At 36.5% G+C, this 27,913-nt stretch overlaps 1 protein-coding gene across 3 annotated transcripts in view; it reads left to right on the forward strand.

Annotated features, from left to right (window-relative positions):
• Window positions 1–21,128, forward strand: part of TBC1D15 (TBC1 domain family member 15) — a 39,138-nt gene extending 18,010 nt beyond the window's left edge. For all 3 annotated transcript variants that reach the window (XM_040061684.2, XM_040061686.2, XM_040061685.2), the window contains exons 6-17: window positions 2,623–2,722; window positions 3,755–3,952; window positions 5,423–5,551; window positions 7,024–7,127; window positions 7,400–7,494; window positions 9,576–9,692; window positions 12,187–12,287; window positions 12,978–13,077; window positions 13,418–13,515; window positions 19,247–19,363; window positions 19,994–20,080; window positions 20,765–21,128. In XM_040061684.2, the coding sequence (XP_039917618.1) occupies window positions 2,623–2,722; window positions 3,755–3,952; window positions 5,423–5,551; window positions 7,024–7,127; window positions 7,400–7,494; window positions 9,576–9,692; window positions 12,187–12,287; window positions 12,978–13,077; window positions 13,418–13,515; window positions 19,247–19,363; window positions 19,994–20,080; window positions 20,765–20,971 (1,453 nt within the window). In that variant the 3' untranslated portion in view covers window positions 20,972–21,128. The remainder of the gene's footprint in view (window positions 1–2,622; window positions 2,723–3,754; window positions 3,953–5,422; window positions 5,552–7,023; window positions 7,128–7,399; window positions 7,495–9,575; window positions 9,693–12,186; window positions 12,288–12,977; window positions 13,078–13,417; window positions 13,516–19,246; window positions 19,364–19,993; window positions 20,081–20,764) is intronic.
• Window positions 21,129–27,913: the final 6,785 nt, after the last annotated feature.

A 27,913-nucleotide genomic window follows, 5' to 3' on the forward strand; every position in this document is an offset into this window, starting at 1 on the left:
CTCCTGGAGTTATGAGGAATATGTTATACAAGAGATAAGGAAAAGAAAACCTCCCCAACCAGTTTCAACAGATGGAAAATAGAATACACATTTTTGGTTACATATTGCAACCCAAGACACCTGTGTTATATAGTGAGTCACAGGAAGCTTTGTATTAGATCTGTGTAAATTGTTGCCTGTGGACTGCAGCAACATATTTGAAATTTTTTAACTAATTTCTAGGATAAGACAAAAAAACCTGAGGTGTTATTCAAGCTTGCAGGATGTGTTGTGCTGCTTGGTATTGCCACCTTGAACAATTGTAGGCATTAATGAATGCAAGAGCAAATACTTCGGGAACATTTAAGTAAAAAGCCATGACAGCTACAGAAATTTGATTTGGATTAACTTAAACATTGACCCAAGCAGGAACTTCAATTTTTAGTTTTCTTATTCTGTTAATATTGCTTTTGTCACCAAATTCTCTTCTGTTGTCTGCTCATGAATTATGACAATTTTTTTTCCCAGGGAAAGAGAAGGGAACAAATAGGCTATCCAAGTTATGGAAATGACAGAGTCAATCTGTATGTTTCTGTTGTTTCCTGTGCTTATTCATTTTTTAGTACATAATGTATCTCCGCTCACAACCTCATTTAGGAAAAGATGTTAACTCAGCTGTTTGGATGCCACAAGCAAATATATGTCAGTGAAATTACTAATATACCCATTACCCATTACTCATTTATAAAAATTACCATTTTTATTTTATAAAACATGTGATATTGATATTAAGGCAGAAATTTTAGCTTCTCTATATATTATCTTTATGTTATAGGTATTTTCTTATATTCCTATTGCCTCAAAAGATTTTGTCCTTCTCTAACACCATTCTTTATAAAATATCACATCATTGCTGAAAGCAGCATGAAGCAGCTAAACTCATACAAAATGGTTGGAAGTTGTTGCCCTAAGGATTATGTGCCTTCTAGTTTGATTGCACCGGTCTCGTATTGGGAAAATACCATGTGCACAAATGACACTTTCTAAGTCACAGGATTATGAGGAAGCTTAAGGAAATGTATAGCTCATAAATTTCTGAACAGTACCTTTAGATGTTGATGCCTGCCTGATTGTCAAGAAAGTATGTGTAATTAAAAGGAAGGTATGGTACAAAGTTTTAATTCTTTTAGTTAAGGAAAGCATAATACATGACTCAGCCTTTGCCCCTGTGCTGCTCTTTAGAAAAAGCCAGTTGAGCTTCATTAACTGTTACTGCCTCAGAACTATGACTGTGATGTCTGTCTGTCTCGAAAGAGAGAGAATCTCTTGTTACATTTCATATCCGTCAGTGTTTACAGTGTGCTGTCCTGTTGCAATGGGAAAGAGATAAGGCTTATTAAAGTTCTTATCTTTGACTTCAATAACATGGTAGATGATGTAGGTGCTAATAAAAAGAAAAGTAATTTTTCTTTCTGAGACTAGAAATAGCGGATTTAAACTTTGTGAGAGAGCAGTAGAGAGGTATTTTATAAATGTAAGTCTGTGGAATGGATTAGGGTCAGATGGCAAAGTGCTTGGCTTTCTCCTGCTTTGATACAAACTCTGAGACTTGAATGTCAGCCTGCTTTCTGAGCTGTTCTCTCTTCTGTCACCTACTGAGCAGTAAATTTGTGATTCAGCAGCTGCTTAAGGAAGTAATGGGGTACCTGTGCTAAATAAGGGGTAAAATGGCATATTGTAGGGGGAATAGGTGTGAGAGCAAAAGAACAGATTCATTACTAGGAGCAGCATGGTTTCACTGCCTTTGTTGTCGCTATTTACATCTGCCCTGCTGAGTAGCAAATATATTGAGCAAGAGTATACAAATACAGTGAGTTAGGCCAAATCAGGTTTGTGTTCGTTAAGCTTTTGGAGTCTACACAGAAATATATTTGCAGGGCTATACTGAGATGGTTCTATTTCACAGTACAATGGATCTGGTGTCTTTTAAGTTCCTGTCAGTATCAATCGTCAGAGTATTCTGACAGGATCTGTTGTAATTGGTTAGAAATTTGTTCATGTGCTTTTATATATTGAAAAGCAGTTTGTATTCCTTAATGTAATGTTTTACAGGGTGCCATAATGTAAGATTTACTAATGAGTAGAAAGAATTCCTTAACTGTATGGGTGACATAGGCTCTTTTCACTTCCTCTGTTAGGTTAAGGGACCTTTGTTGTATATTGAGTTCAGGCTGACTGTGTCTCACTGCATTTCCTGTGTCACATTTTATTGTCCATTGTCAAAACCAGAACACTGTACTTGAAGATAATTTTGTCTCCTATATGTAAATGGAGTTATCTTCCAGAGTAATTCCTCAAAAAATTTTCTAAAGCTTCATTTTTCAGGGAATGAAATAGTGCAATTCAGAATTAATACAGAAATTACTAACCTTTTGAAAAATGAAAGTCCTGTTTCATATAGCATTAGTTGGTTAACTTGTGCCAAGGACTAATAATAATCTTGCATCAAATCTTGGGGGTTTTTTGTTGTTTTTTTTTTATCCCACGAAGCCTGAAATGTGACTTCAAAAAAACAGTAAATGTTCTGAAAACTTTACAGAAAAAAAAGTCGCACCCAGACACCCTTTTTTAATTTTATTGCAGATCTCCACATGATGAACGGGTTCTTCTTGTGAAGACTCAGAAGTCACTGTCTCAGTCTTTTGAAAATCTCTTCGATGAGCCATCATATGGCCTATTACAAGTATGTATTATCTTTGAATTTTTTATTCAGAAGACATGTATTAAAAAAATGCACCCTACCATGTCACAGGAATATTCACTGAGTAATGATTTAACGCCATTGTAGAAGCAGTAATGCCATTTATGACCTTGTTAATTATTCCCAAGAATAATACCATTATAAAAGCATTGACCAAATGCTTACTATAGAAAGTACATTTAATTGTAAATTGTTTTCTATGATGTAGTAACTTTCCTGTGGTATTATTTCAAACCTATTCAAGTTAATGTTCTTTGTCATTCATACATATGGGTACAGAGTCTTAGGGAGGGAAAGGAAAAATCTTACGAGTTATCAAAACATACTAAGTCTAATTTTCTAAGTTTTCCTTGACTACGTATTCTTTTAATTGATATTTTCTGAGACTTTTGAAGGGATAATGGAAATAGAGCAGAAAAGAGGACAATATTGCCTAAAAATACGGGGGTTTTTTGATTCTACAATGGCTTATCATTTGGTGGGGCTTATGGACTTGTGAAAGCAGCAAAACTTGAGTGACTTAAACGAGGCCAGCGGGTTGACCCACGGATGTGTTTAATTAAAGAAAATCTTCATGAGTTAATTACATTAGTTTCTGGATTTAGTTGTCAAATCAAGATTTGTGTGAAATTCCTACCAGAGTACATGATGGTTCGGACTGTTTTCTCTGTGAGGGTAGGGAAGCTGGGTGTAAGATCTGTTTTGTGCCAGGAATCACTGATAGCAAACAGTGGAGCTGATCCACTTCTATGCATAGGTCAGGCTTACTGAGAACGCTGCTATCTAATTTTTCAAATCAATTAGCAGTATTACCTTCATACTTAAGAGATGTTTTTAATCATGGGATGATAGTTCTGTATTACTGCCAATACATGAAGCTGAAATAATTTTGAGAACTACAGTACTTTTCCTGGTGCTTTGCTTTGAATACAAGAACTACAAATAGATAGATATATATTACAAATATTGTAAACACAAATGTTTGTGGTTTGCTTGTTTTCCTTGTTATAACAGAAATGGAAGAAAGATCCATACATAGTAACAATGGGAAAATTTTCCAAAGTCACAAACTATATTGTTGGTAGTTTACGTTCAAGTGATCCATCAAATCAGAGGCGACCACCATCAGAAATGGCAGATTTTCTCAATGATACCATTCCGGGGCTGAAGATAAACCAGCAGGAAGAACCAGGATTTGAAGTCATTACACGAGTGAGTCTATAAATTAATGATACAGATGCATTGATTGTCTTTATGCACTCCTTTAAAAGAATGGTAGGACTTGAATCACGATGAGTTATACTCTTTATGCAATTGTGGCATAATACCATTTATTCTCAAGAGTTAAGATCATAATCAGTTACTTTTGAATATATCATTTTTATGCATGCAAATGTGAGTTTTCTTTGAAGGCAAGTTTGTAATTAATGAAATAGTGACTATAGTTGTGTTAGAGGTGCTACCTTAAAACACGACTGATCTTATGTTCAGTGTGTCCTCTGAGGTCAGTTAGAGCTACGTGAAGTAAAATTGTAGAACGCAGGCTAATAACCAACTTTCTTGGCTAATTGCTCCTAACATTTCCGTTTCTTTTAAGATTAAAACAAAATATTTAATTGGATGATTAATGTCTAGGGTGCATAAATTACAGATTTATGTAAGAATGGAACCAAAGCTAGAAGGAACTTAGAATTGGATCATGATTCACTGTCGATGCCTGTTGGAGTCTATTACAGATATGTGGAAAAGGTTTATTTTTAAATGCTTGAGATTATTATATAAGCAGCTTACATGTTTTAAAAACATTAAACTGTTTTATATGGGGAATTTTTTGAGTTCAAAGTAGTGTTAATATCTTAGCAGTGGCTGCATGAACTATGTAATTCTAAGGAGTTGCTGCCTGGCACTTAGTTAATTCATCCATGAGAAAAAGCATAACAAATGCTATATATAGAAAATAGCGTTGACCTATATGTCTTGATCTGACAAATGCCTTGAACTTCTAAAGAGTTAAAACACAGATTTGGGGGTTGCTATCATAAAAATATTTTTAGGAAGTAAGAATTTACTTTCTGCTGAATTCTCCTGTACTTAGACATGCAATTTGGGAACTGAGAGACTAAGCACAAACTGAAACTTTTGATGGGTGTTCCAAATTCTGAAAGCACACACATCCTTGGGATTTTTAAGAGGCTGTGTACCAAAAATGATCTTTCCAGTCATATTGTGCAGTCTGTGTAGCGGTAGCATCTCCAAACCCGAGCGGGTTTTCAGTTCTCTTGTAAGATGCACTCGTGTATCAGAAATGTGTTTTTGAAGTGAAAGCTCCTGATTGTCCTTGTTTGCTGTGTTGCATTATTTTATGAAAAGCTAGTCAGAGATGTTTGTGGAGTTAGAAGGTTGTTTAAAACACACCTACATCCTCCAAAGTCTGAAATAATAACATGTATAGACAGGTCCTCAAATGTCTTACTCTAAAGATCTGCTTTTGTGTTGGCCCACACTACTTGCTCATGTGAGTGCAACCTTCGATCCTTACAGTGACTAACTGAGGTATGTGCATGTGTAAATGTAATTGCACTGAATATAAGATACTGGCAAGCATAGAACTATTTGTGCAGTTGTTTGCAGCTACTGAAGCACTTCATTGGGATTCACATAACGCCTTTGTGTGTGTTTCAGATCGACCTAGGGAAACAGCCTGAAGTTAGTAGAAGAGAGCCTGTGTCAGCTGAAGAATGGGCTAAGAATATGGACTCTGAAGGAAGAATTTTAGATGTTGACTACATAAAGCGATTGATATTCAAAGGGGTAACTAGTTTTTCTAAATTCAGCAAGACCTATGGCTTGATTCTGGCTTTTACTTTCCTTCCCGAACTGTGGCTATGCTGCTGTCATTACACTTGTAATGTTTCATGCAGAACTTTGAGCATGACTCAGTCAGTTGTTATTGAGAGACTTCATAAAACATGGTTTCATGTCAACCAAATACCTCAGCAGTCTTGCAGTTATGTAAAGTGCTCTGCAAGGAGAGAGATCTTGTAGCTGGCTAAAGGAAATGAGTTGAAAATACAGAAGCTTAAGTGATAAAACAAATGAAAGTGGCTTTCAAGAGAAGACCAGTATTTCAGTGTTAGGATAATTGGTTTATTCTTTTCTCTTAAACGGTTTTTTCTTACCCTTCTCCAGCAAGAGCTTCTGGTTTTTTCCAGCAGTTTGGTGGGATTTGACCTTCATCAGAGCAGTACTAAACACTGTTGCTGGTATTTTTAATTGAATTGAGGGGTTTTGCAATATGAATGTGAATTTAGTTTCAGTGATGGAAATTATGTCCTGTAGCTTTTCTGCCTAATGTTACTTCAGTATTTCTATATTTTGATGGGAATCCAGCTGCCTTAAGGCACTCATTTTGTGCCGACTGATGCATATTTGCAAGCAGAAGTAGAGAATGGTAACACTGTTCCTTAATATTCACGTGCCTGATGTGCCCAATTAAGGACCCTTCCACAATCATGAGAATTACTACAAAACTTTTCTTCCTGTAGCCCACTTTCCTGTCATCTCTGCCCATTGCCAGGAGCGTGAGTGCTCTCTTTTATTTATGACTCAAGATCCCCGAAGTGGGGATAGCAAAAGTTCTTTATTTTCATGACTATACTGCGGGAGCTGTGAGAGGGTCTCTTGATGAGAGCAGGATATGATTCAGCTTCATACGCTTTTGTCATCTAAAAATGTTGAACATTACTTGGAAGGACTTCTGACAAGCAGACTTCTTGAGTGGATGCTAGTATTTTTGACTGAAAGGTTCATTGAAGGTGGACCATGTCTTGTGAGATGAAAATATTTGTTAAAAAAACCAAGTAAATGGAAGACTAGTCCTCAAGGTTGCTTTGTGGCAAGACCAGAAGTTTGGCAACTGAAGCAGCATTATATTTATGTAAACGCATTTTAAAGGTAACTTTTTTTTGCTTCCTTAAGTCTGTGATGGCTGTAAGTTGTTTTCTTTTTAATCAGTGAAGCAAAAACATTGTAAGAAAGTTATTTTCTGAAGTTCCTTTTTTTAGCTAAGCGTGAATCCAGTGCTTCTACAGTTTTCTGGTTAATCATACTGTTTACCTTCTGTTTCTCCCAGTGTGATACCTAGTTAGCATATGAAACTTGGCTACAATGTAAAAAGAAACCAACTTGAAGTTGCTGCTTTCAGAAGTGTTGTATCAATCTAGGAATGTTTCCTCACATTATGAAAATACTTTTGTTGATGCTTCATATCCATTTTGCCGCAGGGTCTCTGCCATACTTTAAGAAAAGAGGCGTGGAAATTTCTTTTGGGGTATTTTCCGTGGAATAGCACTAAAGAAGAGAGAGCAAATCTGCAAAAAAGGAAAACGTGAGTACAGTGACTTTTTTCTTACAAAGAAAATTTAAAAGTTGCATCTTTTTGGAGACATAGAAATGTAGAAAGCCTTTTGAAACACATCTGCTAAAATTGTTGAATGCAAGAACACGTGACATTTTCTTAAAATTTTTATACTAAAGACATTACATAAACAGGGTGTTGTTATTCTGTTTATCTCAAAGAATGGATGGAATAAATGAATGCTTAAATTAAAAAAAAATGAAATGTGAATGTTTGGTATCAAAATTGTTTTTCTTCTTCAGGGATGAATATTTCAGGATGAAACTGCAGTGGAAATCTGTCAGTGAGGAACAGGAAAAGCGAAATTCAAGATTAAGAGATTACCGCAGTCTTATAGGTAAATTCACATTTAGAAACATACCTAACTGCACACACACTTTTAAAAGGAGGAAAGGGACCTGGGGGTACTGGTGACAGCAGCTGAACATGAGCCAGCAGTGTGCCCAGGTGGCCAAGAGGGTCAATGGCATCCTGGCCTGTATCAGGAATGGTGTGGCCAGCAGGAACAGGGAGGTCATTCTTCCCGTGTACTCTGCACTGGTGAGGCCACACCTTGAGTGCTGTGTCCAGTTCTGGGCCCCTCAGTTTAGGAAGGACATTGAGATGCTTGAGCATGTCCAGAGGAGGCAACGAGGCTGGTGAGGGGCTTGGAGCACAAACCCTGTGAGGAACGACTGAGGGAGCTGGAATTGTTTAGCCTGGAGAAAAGGAGACTCAGAGGTGACCTAATCACTCTCTACAACTTCCAGAAGGGTGGTTGCAGACAGCTGGGGGTTGGTCTCTTTCTCCAGACAGCAACTGACAGAACGACAGGACACAGTCTCAAGCTGCGTCAAGGGAAATATAGGTTGGACATTAGGAAAAAGTTTTTCACGGAAAGAGTGATAAGGTACTGGAATAATCTGCCTGGGGAAGTGGTGGAGTCACCATCCCTAGAAGTGTTTAAAAAAAGACTGGATGTGGCACTCGATGCCATGATCTAGTTGAGGTGTTAGGGCATGGGTTGGACTCGATGATCTTGAGCATCTCTTCCAACCCAGACATTCTGTGATTGGGTGTGATTCTGTGAAAAGTTAATATGAAATTGAAAAAAGTACCCTTGCAAAGAGCCTGCATGAAGAGGCACTAAAAGCAAAGTGTTACTCTTTTCAGAGGTATCTAAACTTGGTTTTATACTTAATAATAAAACTTTCTCGACTAGAGTAAGTCAGAGAATTACACATTAGTGTTACAAACTGGCTGGATTTTTAAGCTTCCTTTACTTAATAACAAAAGATTCTTCATTTTGTGTTATGCCATAATGTGTTTTTACTGTACATGTTGTTAAAATAATGACATAAAATATGAATGTGAAAATGTGTCTGTTCATATTTTATAATTTCTTATAGGGATTTGTGTATGTGCATTCTGACTTTTGGGGTTTTACACCTACTTTTAAAAATTTCATCAAATTAGCAGTTTATATCCTCAGTTCTCTTTGGTAGTGAGATTTGGGCACCGGTGTTTAGAATTACTAAATGTTTTTTCAGGAGACAGGCCAAGATTTCTTTGTTATTCTGAGAAAAAGATTAAAATTATTTCAGGTAGTTATTCAACAGGCAAGCTGAAAGGATCAAAGTAGTCTAGTCTTGGTAGATTAATAAACTACATTTTTAGAAAATGATAACAGAAAAATAAATAATAGTCTAAGTTTAAAAAAGGCCAGGTGTTTGTTTCTGTTGAGACAATTATTTTAATTTTTAAGCATTTGAAATGTATGTGGCAATATTAGGGTTATGTAGTGTAAAATAGTTCCAAACCTACAAATACTCCCTTTATCAAACTGCATTCAAAATTTTGCAAAATTTCAAAATATATTAGTCTTGAATTTCACCTTATTAAAGAGTATACTGTGTGCTTTGTATGTTTAAAGCATCAAAACTGCCTGATGAGAGGCAGTTTCATCTGCTATGAGTTACAGGAACTTGTTACACAGTATTTATAAAATGCAGTAATGAACTTTCACAGTATCTCTGAGCTGATGATGTGGGAACTTTCCAACAGTGGGTTATGCTGCGTTGCATCGGTATTCATAAATGGCATTGTAGAGTTAACTTGCATAAAATTGGTTTTAATCCTCATAAGTATCAAACATTATGGCTGAATTATAATCAGAATTTTTCATAAAATGCATTATCAAAGAAAAGGCAGAAAGCTTTTGTGAGCAAAACCTTTCATTGCAGATAGGAAGGATTTTCTTTATTTTAAAATATCCTTTATTTTGAAATGACATTCAGTTATGCAGTTGTCTCTGACACTTCAAAGCTTTGCAACAGTGTTTGAGGAAGAAATTATCAGCTTTGACATTCTGAATTAATTTGATACTGGCTTTGTAGGACTGGTTGTGAAAGTGTTTTTAAATCTGGACTGTTTTCTTAGAAAAAGATGTTAACAGGACAGATCGAACAAATAAGTTCTATGAAGGCGAAGATAATCCAGGACTGATTTTACTTCACGATATTTTGATGACCTATTGCATGTATGATTTTGACTTAGGTAAGTTGTGTCCCTCTGAATTAATACAGAAATTTGAAAACTGTCTTGGCTTCTGATAAGCAGCTTTGCTTCTGCTAAGTCCTATTAATAGAAATGAACTTTTGTTGATTACAATGCTTTTTGTAAATGTTTTAAAAAAGATTTAATGTTTTGTAGTATTTAATGATGTAGGCAACTTTGTTCACTTTTTCTTCCTCTCTTCAATTTGATGCCTCTCTTAGGCATCTGAACTCATCAGTTGTGGTGGGATTGGGAATTAAGTGGTAGTTTGTCTTCACCACAAACCTATTTTTGTGGGGTTCTTTTGTTGTTTTGGGGGTTTTTGTGTGGTTTTTGTTAAGGTTTTGTGGTTTAGGTCTATTTGTGTTAACTTCTTTAATAGAACTGAAGCAGGCTTGCTTTTCAGAGTTTTAAATGGGTTTGGGTCTTTGGAGCTTGAGTGTTATATGTAATTTTTAAGACTGATAATATCAATAAAAATTATAAGCCAGCTGCCACTGCTGTAATTAAAGCTCAGCATCCTGAAACAGCTGTTTGGAAACATGATGTTCTTGTGAATATTTTAAAAGCTGGTTCTTGAGAAGTGCACTTAGCAATCTGTCAAAAATTACATTTTAGTGCATGCACCTGCTGCAGAGGGAAGAGTATATAACATCTTGCTTTAATCTCAGTGTTAATGTGATGGCTAAGTCTTGGCTTCTTGTTGATTGTCTTGAGAGAGAGGGAAAGATACTTGTAGTTGGTTCCCCCTCTGCCCTGGCATGACATTTGGCTGTTGTGTACTTAGGAGGTTTTTTTACGGAATTGTGTATCAGAAAAGTTTTCAGTTTCTAAACCCCCACTTCGTGCCAGATTTTGAAAACAAAAAGTAAGATTAAGTCTTTAACTGCTAGAAAACATGCTGTAGAGCTGTCATTCAGGTTTTGTCCTCTCTGGAAGAGTCTTGATCTTTGGCTTGAAAAAAGAGAAAAGTAAAACTGATGGTTTAAACATATAGCTCTGTTTTACTTCTTTCCACATTTCAACATTCATTAATGCACAGTGGCATTATAGGTGAAAGTAAAGCAAATTCACTAACCACTCCATTAAAAACATTGTTGAGATGGCTTAAATGTACACCCTGGATAAGACTTCTGTTTTATAAACAAGCAGGAATAATGGGAATACAGTAAATTTGACATTTTAGTTGTCCAAGGCTTCTACACATTGGTGCAGTCTACTCTTTGTCTTTTGGCAGCAGCTTTAGAGGGGTCTGAATAATGCCACAAACTGCCAGATAGGGAAGGGGACAAACCAGCTGCTATAGAATGTTTTTCTGAATTAATTCCTTAAATCGGCATTAATGATATTTGTTTTATTATTAACTAGACTTTTAAACTGCCTTGGACAGAATTTTCTCTATATTTATTTTTAGTTCACTGTAGTATTAAAAATGTGGGGAACAAAACTATTCTTTTCTTTTGACCATTTAGTTATTTACTTGTTTGCTGTTACTTATCCTATTTTTCTTCTCACTGTTGCTCCATAGTTTCAGTTATTGACTAATCCCCTTTTCAGTTACACAGTTACAATTACATCATTAAGAAATAAAGTCAGCCAATGAGAAATGTTATGTTGAACCAATCACTGATGATAGATACACACATTAATTGTGTTCTCTTATTTAGGGAGGTCAGCAACAATTGGGCAATAGATAAGCTGACAGTTGCATCAGTGGTAATTGGAAGAATTGAGAAGAAAGGGAAAAAATTACCTGCAAATATTGTTATGCTCTACTTAAATGGACTATTAATTGCAAACAAGAAAGCTGGAAGAAGCATTAAAAAACTAAAAATTTGAAAAACTTTTTTTATACAACTATAAAATTTTACAGCTGTTTGTAAAAATTATATGCTTTAGTGGGCATTTCTTTCTCCAGTTAAATTAAATCTTTTCTTGAGGACTTGTGTGAGTACTTTTTAGGTAGTATGAATTTTATTCACCAGTTCTAGGCACAAAACCTAAAAGCACGTCCTTGAATCAGATCTAGATATGTGTTGCTTTTGTGCTTCTTGCAAGCAATACTTTACTGTTAATTCCCTTTCTCACTTTGATAGGTTGAATTCTTCATTGTTGTCTGCTTGGTTCAAAACAAGTACTGTCCAAGCAGAACAGTCCCAACTTCCTTAAATAAAGGAATCTTTAAAGTATATTCAGTGACAGAAATTGTGTACAAACTCAGTTTGTACATATTTGAACAGCTACTAGAGCAATGTGTTTGCTTTATGTTCTCTTTAGATTGGCAGAGATGGCTGATACATCTTATTAGATCTTCGGGATGTTGGTGCCTATTAATACAAAATTGTCTTTACTGGAAGTTGAATTGGAGAATTATAATATCTGTATGTGCTAACATTTGTTTTACTCAGTCATTCATCACGCTTCAAAAATTACTGTTTAACTGCTGAGTTTAAATTCCTTTTTGCTTTCCCCCCCCTGCTTTTTCTCCATCAAGGTTATGTACAGGGGATGAGCGACTTGCTGTCACCTGTCTTGTATGTTATGGAGAATGAAGTAGATGCCTTTTGGTGCTTTGTATCATACATGGATCAAATGGTAAAATGAGGCTTTTTTAGCTCACATAAGCAGATAAGCTTTAGATAGTATTTGGGGTTAATTTTACTTTATAAATTTCACTGGGCTTTTTAAAGAAGTCATTTTATGTTTGGAGTCAATACGCTTTTGTTGATTTGGGTTGTGGTGGGTTTGCAATAGTATTGCTGTACAATACAGACATATTTGGCTCTTTAAGAATTCCAAAGTAACTGTCAGAGACAAATATGTGTTTATCAGGAGTCCTCAAGCAGGATTTTCTTCAGGATAATGGTTTCATTGTATACCTGCCTTTTGGCTTTTGTTAAATGCAGTTTAGACATCCCACAAACTGAAGCTTTTATGACTTGTGCATGTGGCAAAACAGTGTGTGACTGATATGACAGTAAAAGAAAATTAGGGATTTTTGTTTGATTGCGGTCAATGCTGCTTGGAAGTACAGAGCTTAGGCATATTTAAACTATCATTTGTTACATACAAAAATGTTAGCGAAGAAATACAGTTCAGTGCTTTAGTTAAACTTCTCAGTAAAAGACAGACATTTCATTAGATAGAAGTACAGTTAAATATCCATATGCTAAATACCTAAAGGGTGAGGACCACCGTTGCAATAACAAAACTTCTTTTAAAATAGCTGCAAATCTCAAAATGGAGTTAATAAAAATTACAGTGCTAATGTTTTATTCCATACAGCATCAGAATTTTGAAGAACAGATGCAGGGTATGAAGACACAACTAATTCAGCTGAGTCATTTGCTTCGTTTACTAGACAGTGGATTTTGCAGTTATTTAGGTAGGTGTATTATTTATGCATAGTAACTGGAACAGTTTCCTGTATTCTGTCCCTTACCAGTCAAAATATAATTCCAATAATATGAGTACAGGACTTGTAACTTTATAATGCCTAAAATATTTCAATAATTGCTCCATGCTTATTGAAAAATAGGGTCATCCTGTTACCAATTTTAAAAATATGCTACACTGTGACCAATATCTTTGATTCTAAAAAGGGCCTGCCATCTTAAGAATTAGTGGTGTGAGCATGTACCCATAAAGTGTGGGGTTTATTTTTTTTTTCACCTGTTGTCTGAACCAAATTTGATGCTTCTGAAATGTCACACTCTTATTCCTAGAATCTCAAGACTCAGGATACCTTTATTTTTGCTTCCGGTGGCTTCTTATCAGATTTAAGAGGGAATTTAGTTTTCAAGATATTCTTCGACTCTGGGAGGTAAGGAAGTATTTCATCACACAAACTCCAGCAGTTTTTGGACTTTAGAACAAAAAGCATGGATCATTTTGCAAAGCGTTTTTTAAAAAAAAAAGGATTTAGTACAATGATCTCAGGACAAGAGAGCATTTGTTATGTCTTTTTAGGCTAAAGAACAACTTGTGAAGTTAATGAAAAAAATACTTACTAGAGCTGGTTTGGAGAAACTGTCTTTTGCAAAAAGATTTGCACAGTGGCCTTCCACTGAGACTCTCAAGTCAAAACAGTAAGTTAACAGTTAATGGAAAGCAGCTCATGATAAAAGAAAGAGCATTTGTTTGATTAATTACTTGGTATTGGTGATTCTTTATAGATTAAGTTGAATGAAGCACTGTCAGTGTAGTTTGTGTTAGCTAAAACCATGACGAGGATGATGTCAGATGATTGTTAATCTTGGCGATAAGACCTTGTGATGCCAAATAACATGATGTAAAACATCAAAATGTTGAAGTTTGGATAATTCTGGGTTAATGAGGTGTTTTGTGGGTGGTTTTTTTGTTTGGTTGGTTGGTTGGGGTTTTTTGTTTTTGTTTTTGTTTTGTTTTGTGTTTTGTGTTTTGTTTTTTGGTTTTTGTTTGGTTTTTTTTGTTTGTTTGTTTGTTTGTTTTTTTTTTTGTGATCTTGGGATTAGATGGAATAATTAAGATGAACTAATATTTTGTTCTTTAACATTTTGTTCCAAGAAAATTGGGAAGTGTGTCAGCAGTACAGTCTTATTGTCTAAGATGCTTTTAACGGGGCACAATATTCACTGAAAACTCAGAAGATGAGAATAAATGTTCAGATGAACCGAGGGAGTATTTTCTAGGACATAACATAATATGTGTTGGGGAACAGAAGGGTAATGAAAAGAACAGGACTAAGATGCATAAGATTTGTACTATAATGAAAAGTAATGTTGTTTCTGGTGTGATGAAAAATAATGTTGATGCTTTTATTTACTTCTTCCACTAATAAAAAAGGAGTCACATAAAGAGAAGGACCAGTATTTAAAACGGCCTAAAGTAAATATTTTTTAGCTTTTTTATCATCAGTTGGTGGAATTTACTATCATAAAGTATTGAGGTGGTATTTCAACCAGAGGACAAAAAAGTTTATGGATAATTGTCATAGTTTTAATTTCTAACTGGGTGGAAACACTAATTAATGTAGTGTTTTTACGTTCACTAAATTTTGGTCTTGGTACTTATTCTTTCTGTGGGAGAGAGACTAGGAGAACAACAAAGCAGGCTTAACCTTAAAATGAGGAAATAGTTTATTAACATACACAAAAAGAAAGTTGGAAAAAAAACCCCTGAAAGATAATGAAACTTCAAAAACACTCCCCCTTCCCCTTACAAACTGTTCACTTTTTTACAAAACAACGTAAAGAGACAAAACTTGTAATTTTTAGTTAGTTTCACTATCTGACAATAGTCTTTCATCAGTTCATTAGGGGAAGAGTCTCTCTTAGAGTCATGGATCCCACTGACAACTTAGAACAGTTCTCTTGTGGGTTTTAAACTGTCACAAAAACAACTGCCTGGAGAAACCTGCCTTTGTGACCCTCCCAGGAGCAGTTTCCCAAGCTGCTTATGGGTCATGGGTCTTAGACTTTTGCATACTGGGATGTCACCTTTTAAAGATGAATAACTCCAAAGCAAAGGATTTTTTACTTCAAGGTACAGAGATACCTTCTCACTTCTTCACTGGCGCAGGGGGCTTCTCATCTTTATCTCTGTTCAAGCGTATTATAGGATATTACATAGTCCATCACAAACACCTTTGCTTAAATCTACATACAAATTAAAACAATTATCTCCCCAAATGCATATCTTTCTCATGATTTAAAGAAATGATCTAAATACAGAGTTCATTTCCATGGCTCAAGTAAGAATAGAACAACCAACTCTTCAACCCTCTGTCCTAATAGTCTTTTCACTCTTGCTTTACTGACTTCATCTTGTTGTACTTTATGTTCACTCTGTCGTTTCTTACTCTCTCAGAGAAAGGCTAAGCTCTGGAAGCTTCATGTTGCTAAGAAAGCGTTAAATCTAGTTGGCGTCTTTGTCTCTCTCTCTGTAGCTCGTGGTGTTAGATGTTCAAGGCTGAGCTAATGAGGGAGGAAGAACTCACAGAAACATCAGAGATTGGAGCACTCAAGCAGTCTAGAATCAAAAAAAAAAACCTAGGCAGGATCATAAATGCCTTCTCAGCCCGCCCCTCAGTGTAAATTGGGGTGGCCTTGGCCCAAATAGTGCCCATAGCTCTTATCAGGGCCCAGCAGAGATCTCTCTGCTCCAGAGAAGTCTGAAGAAAGTAGCTGTTGTAAAACAGCAACCTCTCCTTCCCGCCCTTCACCCGGGAGCCGATAAAATCCGGCCAAGCCTCAGGCCAGATGCCCCCCAAAAGGGGGGAGCAGCAGGCCCAGCTCGATATTACCTGTCTCTCTCTGGCCAAAGGAAGAAGAAAAAAAGACTTTCTTACAGGAAATCAAGGAGTTTTATATGGTACTTCCCAAAGTCACAGCTAACAATTTCAGTGGTCAGAATAGACGCCAATATTCTAACTAACTCTCTGATAGGTCCCTATCTCTTCTAAAGCAATTCTTAGGTCCTGACCTGGAGAATTATTTTACATTCTTTTATAACTAAAAAACCAAACTGTACTAACCCATAACAATAACATTCATAAATAAGGAAACCAGTATGTACAAAACCAGAAGAATTCTCTTATTCCAAGGTATAAATGATAATGATTTGGGAGGGAAAATGCACTCATCTTTTCCCCCACATATTATGTTTTTTAAAGACTAATTTTTCTTTTTAAATTGGTGATAACAGTATTTTTATTTATAATTTATAGTCCCAGGCTAGCATGTTTTTATCATCACTGCTTTAATGCATATATACGTGTACATACAAAAAAGAAACACACTATATTTCTCTCCCAAGGTGGGTTTTTTTCCTCTCTTAGGGGGACGATGGAAACCTATTGATATATCATAGTCTTCTAGGTTTCTTATAGCACATCATAATGTATGTTTACTACAAGGATTCAATTTCTTTGCTAGGAGATATGGAATGGGAAAGGGAATATCTTCACTTCATTTTGAAAAGGAAAACATTAAGGCATTATGTTGATGTTTTTATGCTAAGGCCAGTGTCACCTTGATCAGTCCAGCTTACAGTGGGCTGTTATTTCTCCTGTGCATAGCTATGCAGCTCCACTGGTATCAGTGAAGCTTACAGTGGGATTTACAAAGGCCTTTAAATTAACTACTTATTTGGGTGTTTGGCTGAGCAAACCTCATGTCCGGTTTTGTAATAGCACATGAATTGAGGGAATCCATTTGCAGGCTATATTACTCTGTGACATACTCACTTGCAGATCATAGCATGAAGGCGAGGTACCATCTGATATTTCAGTCCCACATTCTAGGACTTTGAGGGCGTTTTCTGCCTGTTGTGCTAATTTCAGGATTCTTGTGGACCTCTATTTCTGTCCTCTGACTTGTATGAACCACTAAGTTAGTACCAGGCGCTTTTTCCCTGTTCCCCCTGGCTTCATGACTTCCAGTGTTTTATCACAGAAAAAGGAATAAGAGATTCTTCCCTAGTCTGGTTTCTCCCATCTCCGTTCATCTTGGAAGATACCAGTTCTTATCATCTGGAGTAGAGTATAACTTCCAGCCTCTGGGAGTTGCACTTCCTGAGCAAGAGCAATAATCAGATTGTGGTAGAAAATCTAAGTGATTATTTCATTGCTCTGTGACAGAGCTGCATGCGACAGAGAGGTGACATTCCACCTTGTGTGGATAAGCTGAGACGTGTGATGTGAGTACAGTTATTTGTGATGTTACATGCAATCCCTTTTGTGTGCGGGTTAAACTTCTCTGGCTGCAGAAGGATTTACTTATAGCTCATTTTAGCAGTGCCTCTCAAACACAGCCCAGATAGCCTACTGACACTTTTCTTAGCTGTCCCAAAATTGAGAGTAGTTCAGTCCCTCCTGGACACTGGAGAGACAGGCAATATCACCTGGTAATTCCAGCCAGTTCTCAATCTTATGTTCACAGAGTGGGCGGCTTGGAAGAAACCCAGAAGAAAAATTCTGTAACAAAATTACAACTAACACCTAGCTCCAGTGTTATTCTAGTAGCATTCACCTAACATAAAGCCAGAATGACATAGGAATCAGTTACTTTACATACATTGGTTATGATATTCATGGCTGCTGAGGTAGCACTAGAACAAATGAGTCCTTACTTGTGTATCTATATTGGAAGAAAAAAAGAAAGAGTTATTGCTCCTTATTTTTATATTTTTACTTTCACACTTATAATTTAAATGCTGCTTTTTCTTCCATCCTTCCAGCATGTTGTGATGCTCCTGTTATGCATTTACATACATAACCTTAAGTTCATGCTCTACTCCAGACTTCAAAAGTTTTATCAAAAATGGTAGCAAAGGAACTTTTTTTGCAGCAACTTGATATTGAACCAAATCAATACACCACTCTTAGTATGTCCTTCTTATGAATTAGGAGTAGAAGAACACAATGGTGTGTAGACAGCCTGTGTTTGGTAGATAATAGGCATTTTCATTCAATTGTTATTTTTTATCAGCCTACTTGCATTCCAGTCTTTCTCCTGGAGTGAGAGAATGCTTTAACAGAGTATTGGTTGTCTGAAAAAGTTGTGAAATTTAATTTCTGAACTGGATCTTAATTGAAACATTCAAGATTAATTGCACCTTATTTTGGGTGAACTTGGTTTGGCTATCTTTGGGATTTATGCAATTCTCTTTACAGGTCACATGTACTAGTGATGGTAGTTCATGTATAAGCTCTTGCTCAGCTATAAGACTCTGTTCCATCAATAATGATGAAAAAAGTTTTTTGCTAATCAAGTAATGGGTTTTCAGCAGTCTCATTTCTTACTTACCTCTTTTGAGTGTAAATCCATTGTCTTAAATCCCTTTATCTGTCCGGGCAATTTGTGCAAGCAGACTTTAGCTTCTTTCTGGTTTTGTTAGTAAACTTGTTCTCCAGCTTTCTGCCCACCACACATGTTCTTTTAAATACTTTTTTTTAAAAAGGTCTTTCTGAATGTACAAAAATAGGGTATTAGTACTGAGGTTGCACTTTTCTGTCCCAGTGAACTCAAGAGTGATTAATTGTGTCCGCCACAGGACCGAAAGCCAATGTGTCTTCAGTCAGAAGGGAATACCCACCCACCCTCAGTACTCGCATGTACACATCTTTTTCTCATAGTGGGGGGATTGGGAACAACTTCAGCACTTAATAAGTAAATATTAGAGCATTTTTAGCTGTTACTGGGCATGACATACTTCTGCCAATTCACACTTAATGCGGATACTCTAAACCACACAAATAATTTGTTAGCTTCAGTTACTTCTGTTTCACATGAGCTGAGGCAGAGTCCACATTCACAAGACCACAAGCTCAAGCAGTTTAGTAGCATTATAGTGGACAATGTCTTAAGAACCAGATAAGCATTTGGTGACTCGGACTTGCAGTTGTCTCTAAAAGGCCAAAAGTAAAATTCCAAATAATATTACAAATACTTAGTTGCTTTCAAAACCAGCTTATTGTTAGTTAAGTGATTTGGTTGGAGGACTTATTTTCTAAGAACTACTTTTCAGAGGAAAAGTATAAGCATTTCAAATGTGGGGTTTTTATATTTTAACAGGTCATGTGGACAGAATTGCCTTGTCAGAATTTTCATCTTCTCCTTTGTTGTGCTATCCTAGAATCTGAAAAACAGCAAATAATGGACAAGCATTATGGCTTTAATGAAATACTAAAGGTACCAGATACTTATGCATTATTAAGCTGGTTTTGGCTGGAGCAGAGTTGTCTTCCTAGTGGCTAGTATGGGGCTTTTGGGTATTAAATTAAAATATTAGTTAACTTTTGGAGTTAATACACTATGATTGTGGTTTATGCTGGGGGGGAGGGAAAGGTGCATACCATCTTCCGAAGAGTTAAATGTCAACTGAATGTCTATCCTGCAAGCTTTCAAAATGGTATTGGGTGTCAGTGTTTAATGATAAGGTCATTAATAGATCGAAAATGATTCTCCCCTTGGATGACTGCTTATTATATTTAATACTAACTTTTGCTATATATTGTATGATCTAATTTATCACCTCTGAAAATGTGAGCTGCTGGGAAAAGTATGTAGGAGGGCCAGATAATTTGTCATGTTCAGAGATACTATGGATTCCTCTTGCAGACTTTGGATGCTGGTGAAAGGCAGCTGTTCCATACTGTTTCTTCAAGTAGTCTCAAAGCTTACAGACTATGTCTAGCATTTCACAGCTTAAGGGGCAGGCTAGTAAGGTGAAACTTATTAGCAGTGTAGTACAGTATAAGTGTATTTTGGGTAAAACATAGTTATCATTTATCTCACTATGCCTTTTGAATCTATTTTTAGCATATCAATGAACTGTCTATGAAAATTGATGTGGAATATATACTCTGCAAAGCAGAAGCAATTTCTATGCAGATGATGAATTGCAAGGTAAAGATACCTATCTACTGTGAATGTTTATAGACAGTAAAAGTATGTAGTTAGCTGTAAGTATTCATGTATGACTTGTGAAATAACTGAATGCCTGGGTACAGTAAAGCATGTTGTGTAGCTGTGCAATGCCTGTATTTGAGAATCTCTGAGCAAGAGTGATTTTGTATACCGTTTTAATACTGTTCACTGGGGGAAAGCTGAATTGTGCTTTTTGGTTGTGATTTCTCAACTCTCTCTAGGTAACCTCACTCGAAGAAATTTGATGTTTGGTGTGCTCGAGAAAAACTAGTTGAAAGGTGCATTGCATTGAAAGCATGCCAGACTTGCTAGGCAAAAACTAGTGGGTCACTCAATAAAAATAATTTTAATAACATGAACTGTAATTGTAATAATTGATTAGACTTTTACTTTTGTAATGAAGGAATTGTTAATTGTATTGTTAATCAGGAATTGATTCCTGAGTGTGTTCCCTTTGCTGTCTTTTTGAAAAGCAGCTGCAGAAAATGGCAACTGTAATGTAAGTATTGCTGAGAGATGTTTTCAGTACAGTTAAGTTCAGATGAATGATTGCTCAGATGAGTGAGTACTGGGAATGCAGGATGGACAGAGGGGACTTGGTTGTTAACTTTTTGCATTTAATTACAGTGATTTTTAATATTTCCCCTGCCGCCTCCTTTCTAGGAATTGCCTCAAACAGTCAGTGAGATCCTGGGGATAGAGAACAGTTCAGTAACACCAGATTCAGATACTGGAGAGGATGAAAGTGGAACGGAGTTGAGTTGTCCAACGTCGCTGTATCAGAGTGTCTCAACCCCTGTAGTCTCTGCCAATGGGACAAGGGACGGCGCTCAACAGACGGCTGAGACGCAAAGCCTGACACCTGCGTAATTACACTTGGTCACGTTGGAGAAGGACTTTACTGAGCACGTTTTGTTCAAGCACTTGAGAGATGGATATTTAAATTTGGTGTTGATTAAGCTTTAAGGTTGTAAAGAAAATCTGTACTGTAATGCTTTTGCATTAAAGCTTTACAACATGACTCAAATATTTTTGTAGTTTCTTCTACCAAAATAGCCTTTTGTTTTCAATAACATTCCTTAATATTTTTGTAGCCAAGTGCATTTTCTTTTTGCTGGTAAACTGGAAATGGATGGGTGATTAAGAATGAAAGAAATTTCTGCATTTGCTGAGCTTTCACACATATAGATATAAGACAGTGTGAGCTCTTTGACTTGAGCAGATTCACAATATGCCAGCTGAAGCTGCTGTACAAAATTTTCAAGCTGAAGTGATGCTGATGTGCTAAAGGAGGATTCTTTTGTAAATGGATTTTCCCTATCTCAAATGTTTACAAAAATACTTCTAAGTATTTGTTGCTGGTTGAATGTAGATTTGAAATGGACATTCATACTTGCACAGTTTAATGTCCAAATACTGAATTTTGTGTAATTGGGAGTGGATGAACAGTATATTTTTACATTAACATATCTTCACTTTATATATACATATATATATTTACACACATACACACACTATATACACAAATGTTTGTGAATACTAAAAGGGGTAGTTGTATTTTCAATATCTGAATAAACTCGACTGTTCATTCATATGAATCAGTTTGACCAAATTAATGCACAGCTCCAATGTGGGCTCTTTTTCAAAACTTTTCTAACTGAAGGTAACTTTCATGTGAATACATTCAGTCCTGCACTTGATGTAATTTTGCAATTGATGTCTTGCAAACTTTACTAATGTTCATATTTGCTAATATATTAACTGATGAATTAGCTACTTACACTGTAAGTTTTTATGGCAACTTTATCTGGAGAATTAATAAGCAGGTTATAAAAAAGCCAACCAACGAACCACACACAAAAATAGTGATCACAATTAACATTAATGCATTTTTTGTATCTGCAATAGGCAGTGAATTTATTCCATGCCATGCTGATGTCCTTTGACGTTATGTGAAATTTAACATAACTGATTAAGTGTGTTCATTATTTGGTAACTATTGTACATATATAAAATAAAAGTCAAAGCTGATTTAGTGTTTTTAATTAAATAATATTTAGAGAAAAAAAATCTAGTTGTCTGGTTGTTAATGTAAGAACGTGAGACAGAGGGGAGAGCTAGTGGTTATTCCATGAATATGACATATTTTGTGGGTAATGCAGGGTTGTGGGAGGTTCTGCTTGTTAACTACAGAGTGGAACACTCCTTTCCTCTCTAGGTAGTTGAGGTGTGGGATATGGCAGAGCTTTCTTTTCTTGTGGAGCAGTTTATTTTTACCAATGTTATTTGTGCCATCTTAAGCAAATACAAGTAATACAGAAAGGCTTTTAAAAATCAAGTTGTTACAATAATTTGGGAGTCAGTTCAACTTCTCTCACCAGTTGTGTGCAAATACTGGACAGCTGAATCAGTACAGATTTCAGTTTTAATATCATCAATGTGCTATCTCTCATCAGTTAATAAGAACTTGAGTTCTATGCCGTGAATGTCAAGGATTCACAGCTCAGTGTTATCTGTAGCCTTTCATTTCCTGCCTAGGAAATTACTGTGAAGCATCATGCCTTTGTTCCCTGGTGAGCATTGTACTTCTTGGCAGTTAATTTAATGTGACAGAATACAGAAAGGCATTAGAACTTAGATATTCAACACTTTGCTTCAAAGATGTTAAGCAAGTTAGTTTCAGTATTTTTTGGAGTACCTATTTCAGTTTGAAGTGTACTTGCAAAATATTTTTCATCAAAAATTATGTTCAATGAAATTATGGAAGGAGGAGGGAAATGTCTACAACAGAAATGCAGTGGGCAAGCTATCAGTTAACTGCGTGGTTCTTAGTTACTCAGGATGTGCAGCCATAAAAAAACTATTGAAGATACTAAGATCTCGAAGAATGCCATAACTGGCTGAACATGAATATTCAAAAGTTTGGGAAAGGCATATTTAAGTGGAATTCTGTAATTTCTTGGAATTACAGCTATGGCTGCTAAGAAAATCTGCCAGCCCTTGAAGTAAAGTTTGCCTTTCCTTTTTTGGGTATAATTGTTCATCTTTTCCCTTTGTATTCAGCACTTGGATGTCAAGGATGAGAAGGTTGCTTGTGAGCTAACAGTGAACAGCTGCTGTGGAGGCTCGGGGTAGGTAGGCTTGCTCAGCTTCCCAATGCTCAGATGAAAGGCTCCTCGCAGCATTCATTATCTGTAGTTTCCTTCCTGTTGACAGGCAGCCTTTCAAAGAGTTGCGGGGGGAACCTTATTCTCCACCAAACTATTCCTGATTGTTTGGGATGGATTTAGTCTCAGTGGAGAATACAAAAACATTGTGAGAAGCCTTAATCAGGATCATGATGGCTAAAATGCCATGAAATGCTTTGGGTTGACTGTTCAGGATGTTTAAATTTCTTTTGTATTTGAACTACTTAGATCGTTCAGAATGAATGTGAACTAAACCAGAACACAGGTTGGCCACAGTTGTCAGGCCATAAAAGAGGCAATACTGGTTTAATTCTTGCAAGCCTGCTTTGGTTTTAATGCTTGACAATTGAAGATAATTATCTTCTGTGGATGAGGTTTAAAACTTCGTATTTTTCAATCATAGCAGTTTTCCAATGTTGTGTGTTCCAAGGTGAAAATTACACTGACATAGTTCTTTCAAAGACTTTTTTTTCTTATTTTACCTCTTTGGACAATTTTTTTTTGTTTTGAAATTACGTTATTTTTCTTCTGTTTGTTGGCAAGATGATAGCTTACAAAACAGAGAAATGGAATTTGCTTCCAAAATTGAGGTGGAACTTTCTTGGAAATTTGGGCTAATGTGAATGTTTGTGAAATGGTTTTGATACTGTGAAGTGAAAAACCATAAAAAGACGATCCTTAGTTCCCCACGGTCATGACCTGAAGCTTCAGTTACATTGAGTAGTGTTTCTGTTCAGCTACAGTGACTATGTTTGCACCAGTGAATGTCATAGCCAGTGGCCTTCAAACCTGTGTTGGGTTTGGAGATTTTGTTTTGGTTGTTGCAGGTAATCTTCGTAAGGAATTTAAGGCTATATATATGTTACAACAGATCCTGGTTGCCTTGAGAATCAGATGTAGAAATAGTGTGATAATTGAACTGCAGATCAAAACAAAAACATTGTTTTGGCAATGTTTTTGTTTTGATCTGTAGTTTAATTCCAAGTAATGTTCAACAGAGCCGAGTTTTGTTGCTAACAATATTTTTCTTAAAACTTTTTAAATTTTTCTAGTGGACAGTTTTAAAATGCTGATGGTGCCTCATGAATTATTCTTTTTAGTTTTTCATCACACATTACTTGACAGTATTTCTTGGCCCCAGTCAGCCAAACAGCAAGGAACTGGTTTCCTTGTTACTTTCAAATACATTCTTGAGCACCAAATTAAAGCTCTATTGATGAAACTTTTCAGAAACCTGTAAGAAGTATTCTTCTAGCTTCAACATTTTGGGATAACATTTTAGTTCAAAATATGTGAAGCACTTATTCCTCGTTTGTCTAAATAATTTTCTATTGCAAGACAGTTGCCTAACTTGAAGATTTTATTTTAAATAATTTACCATTCAGAACTTGGATTATGAACTAGTTTCGGTATCACTAGCATGATTTATGCATACTACTGTGATGCAAATGAAGCCTCACCAAGTATGGGATTGAATTTCTGTAGGTGGAAGCTATGTTTTCCTCAAACCATTCCCTGTTGGACAACAGGGATGAAAACGCTGAGGAGGTTAGTGACATTTTAAAAGTGCATCTGTGAATTGATTTGTGTTACAAATATGATTGGAGAAAAGCAATTAAGTGGGCTGAGTACAGGATTAATAATTTGCTCCTTTGTTAACTGTTCCTCAGACTCAATTTTAGTCATTGCATTGATGCAACTTAAAACTGAAGTTTTGTGGGCTGCAGAAGAGTGACTGGTAAAAGTTTTACCTGTGGTTGGCTAAATATCTTAAAATATATTTTTCAAATCTGTTGCATGTTTTTTCTGAGTATTTGGTCTGTGGCTGCTGCCATCTCTGTGTGAAAGGACCATGGTGAGAGAAGTCAGTGCTTGTTCGTACAAGAAAAATTCCAAGAGCTGTTCTATGGTGGCTAAGTTTAAAGCCAGAAATCCTAACCCTTGGTTCTGTCTGTGCAATTATGTCTAGCTCAGTAGCTGGGGTGACCATGAGCATTGATAAGGCGATGAGACACAGATACCTAACTGAACACTTAAAAGACAGGTTTCATATGTGTGATACTATATTTCATTTGAAGATGCTCTCAAATGGTTTTGTTTTTTCTTCAATGGTGTTAAAAGATAAGTTGTGGTTCACCTTTAGTGGGACTTCAGAATGTGCTATTCAATTAAGTGATATTATTGCAGTGCAGGCCTTGTATAGACAAAGCTTGAATTTGATTTTTCATTCAAGCAAGGATTTTATTCTTAAACACTTTTTAGAGAATGTGTGCTATTCTTTCACATTAAATCGCAATATCTTTGGCACAAATTGAATTTTTCCGATGAATTTTAAACAAAATACATATTGTAGGATGTTAATTTTTACCTCATCCAAAATTAATTTCACAGTTGAATCAAATACATATTTCAAACTTTCTATGTAATTCAAATAGATGAATTCTATTAATTTCATTCTTCTATTCCTTTCTTCTAGATGGGTTTTGTTTTGAAAGAATTCAATTATAATATATATTTTGATTATACAGGCCTCATACCCTCCTTTAACATTAGCTCTTAGACTCTTTCTACAGGTGTATCTTGTTATTAACCAACCTCTGCAGAGCCTGATGTGCAGAGCTGAAACTGCTGCCCAGGCTACAGCAGTTCAGCAAAAGGTGGTCACTTGTGTCCTCTTGGAATGTTGTAGTTGATCCTGGCCAGCAGCCACGCACCTGCCCAGCTCCCTGCCTATTCCACTCTTCCATGGGATGGGGAAAAAATAGAAGGAAGGCAGGAAGGCTCATGGACTGAGGCAATGACAGTTTAACAGGAAAAGCAAATGCTGCTCCTACAAGGAAAGCACAAGGAGGATTTAATGCATTTCTGCCCCTCAGCAGGCAGGTGTCCATGCACCTCCTGAAAAGCAAGATCTCACCACAGCATCCTTGGAAAGACGAATGCCGTGATCATGAATGAAATGCCATGACCTACTTCCTCCTTTCCTTGAGCTTTTATTACAGAGCACAATGGCACGTAGTGTGGAATGTGCCTTTGGTCAGTGTGGGTGAGCTCTCCTGGCTGTGACTGCTCTCAGGCTTGTGCCCACCCCCGTGAAGTAGCCAGAGAACCCCAGTGCTGTGCAGCATTCAGCAGCAGCAGCTGAAACCCTGCTGTGTTACTGACACTGACCCAGGCACAAACCCAAACACATCACCATACAGGCTGCTATGAGGAGAGTGAACTCCATCCCAGCCTGGCCCCTTTGGTGTGATGATTCTTGATGATGAATGAGATCATGTTAGGAAAAAGTCCTTGCTATATTGAAGAGGACACTTTTAAAGCAACCATCTAGATCTGGTGCAAAAAATGGTTGTATTACATATAACTGGTGTGCAGATGTTCTGTTTTGCTTGCCAAAACTCAACAAGATACAACACCAGATTTTTTCCAACGCACTCTTGGTGTATGAATTGGTCCAGATGACCTTTAGGTTCCATCAGTACATGCCACCTTTGGGCATCGGTCTTGGAGAGCTTGCACACACTTTTCTGGTTTTACTACTCCAGTAAGTGATGCAGGAGGACAAGGAAGTCTTTAAAGTAAAAACTTTTGGGTTCAGGGACTTGATAATTCCTCAAGCAACAAACAGTACAACTACTGTGACCAAAAATGGCAAACCCAGTTCTTTGTACTCTGCCCTGTGCTGCTACACTTGTTAGGCTGTTATGATTAACTTGTGCAGCATATGGTGAACAACATAAAGGAGATGATAAATTTCAGACCTAAATTATCTTAGCCAGATCAATCATACCACACATCTTTTCATCATGTGGTGAATACCTGTATATGTACATAAAACAAGTTTGTTAGAATTCCAGATTTGCAATATTGGAAGGCACTCTTAAAAACTTGTCAATAATTCATTAGCTACAGTATCTCCTGTTGGAAGGCATGTCTTATGCTAGATGCCCGTTTAATCAATTTGTAGGATACTTTTGGAGATCCTGCACTGTATTATGTAAGCAAGTTTCAGGTGTTTGTGGATTTCCTGGGCAGGTGGAGTGATTGCACGCAGCTGGAGATTTTCTGTACCTTCTGACTTCCCTCACATGAGGTCTGCCTTTGCTGGTGATTGTGCAGCTGATTATGTGTAAGCAGCCCACTCTGCCCCAGCATCTGTTTAAATTTTGTAGCCATTATAGTATTTCTGGGGTAGGTACAGTCTGGGAATTTATAGCTGGGCTCTAGGGGCTCATGTAAGACTACCTAAGGGTTGGTACTTGAGGCTCTCCTGTTCTCTGCACCCTTCCATTTAACTGAATCCACCCCTTTGTACGATCTGTTACTCCCATCTGTACCTGTTTCCCTTATCTCTTTCGTGAGAATATTATGAGAGACTATGCCAAATGTTGCACTACCATCAAGATGAATGATGTGTATTGTTTTGCCTTGGTCCACAGGACTATCATAAAAGGAAATGAAATTTGCTTGACTCAATTTGTTCTCAGCAAATCTGTCTTGACTGTTTAATCATCTGTTATCTTCTGGATCTTGACAAATAATTTTGGTACTTCTGTCTTCTCAAACAAATGAAATTAGACTGGTCCGTAATTCTTCAGCCCTTCTTCCTCCCCATTATCTT

This window comes from Hirundo rustica, chromosome 4, assembly GCF_015227805.2.
Source record: "Hirundo rustica isolate bHirRus1 chromosome 4, bHirRus1.pri.v3, whole genome shotgun sequence".
Taxonomy (NCBI): Eukaryota; Metazoa; Chordata; class Aves; order Passeriformes; family Hirundinidae; genus Hirundo; species Hirundo rustica.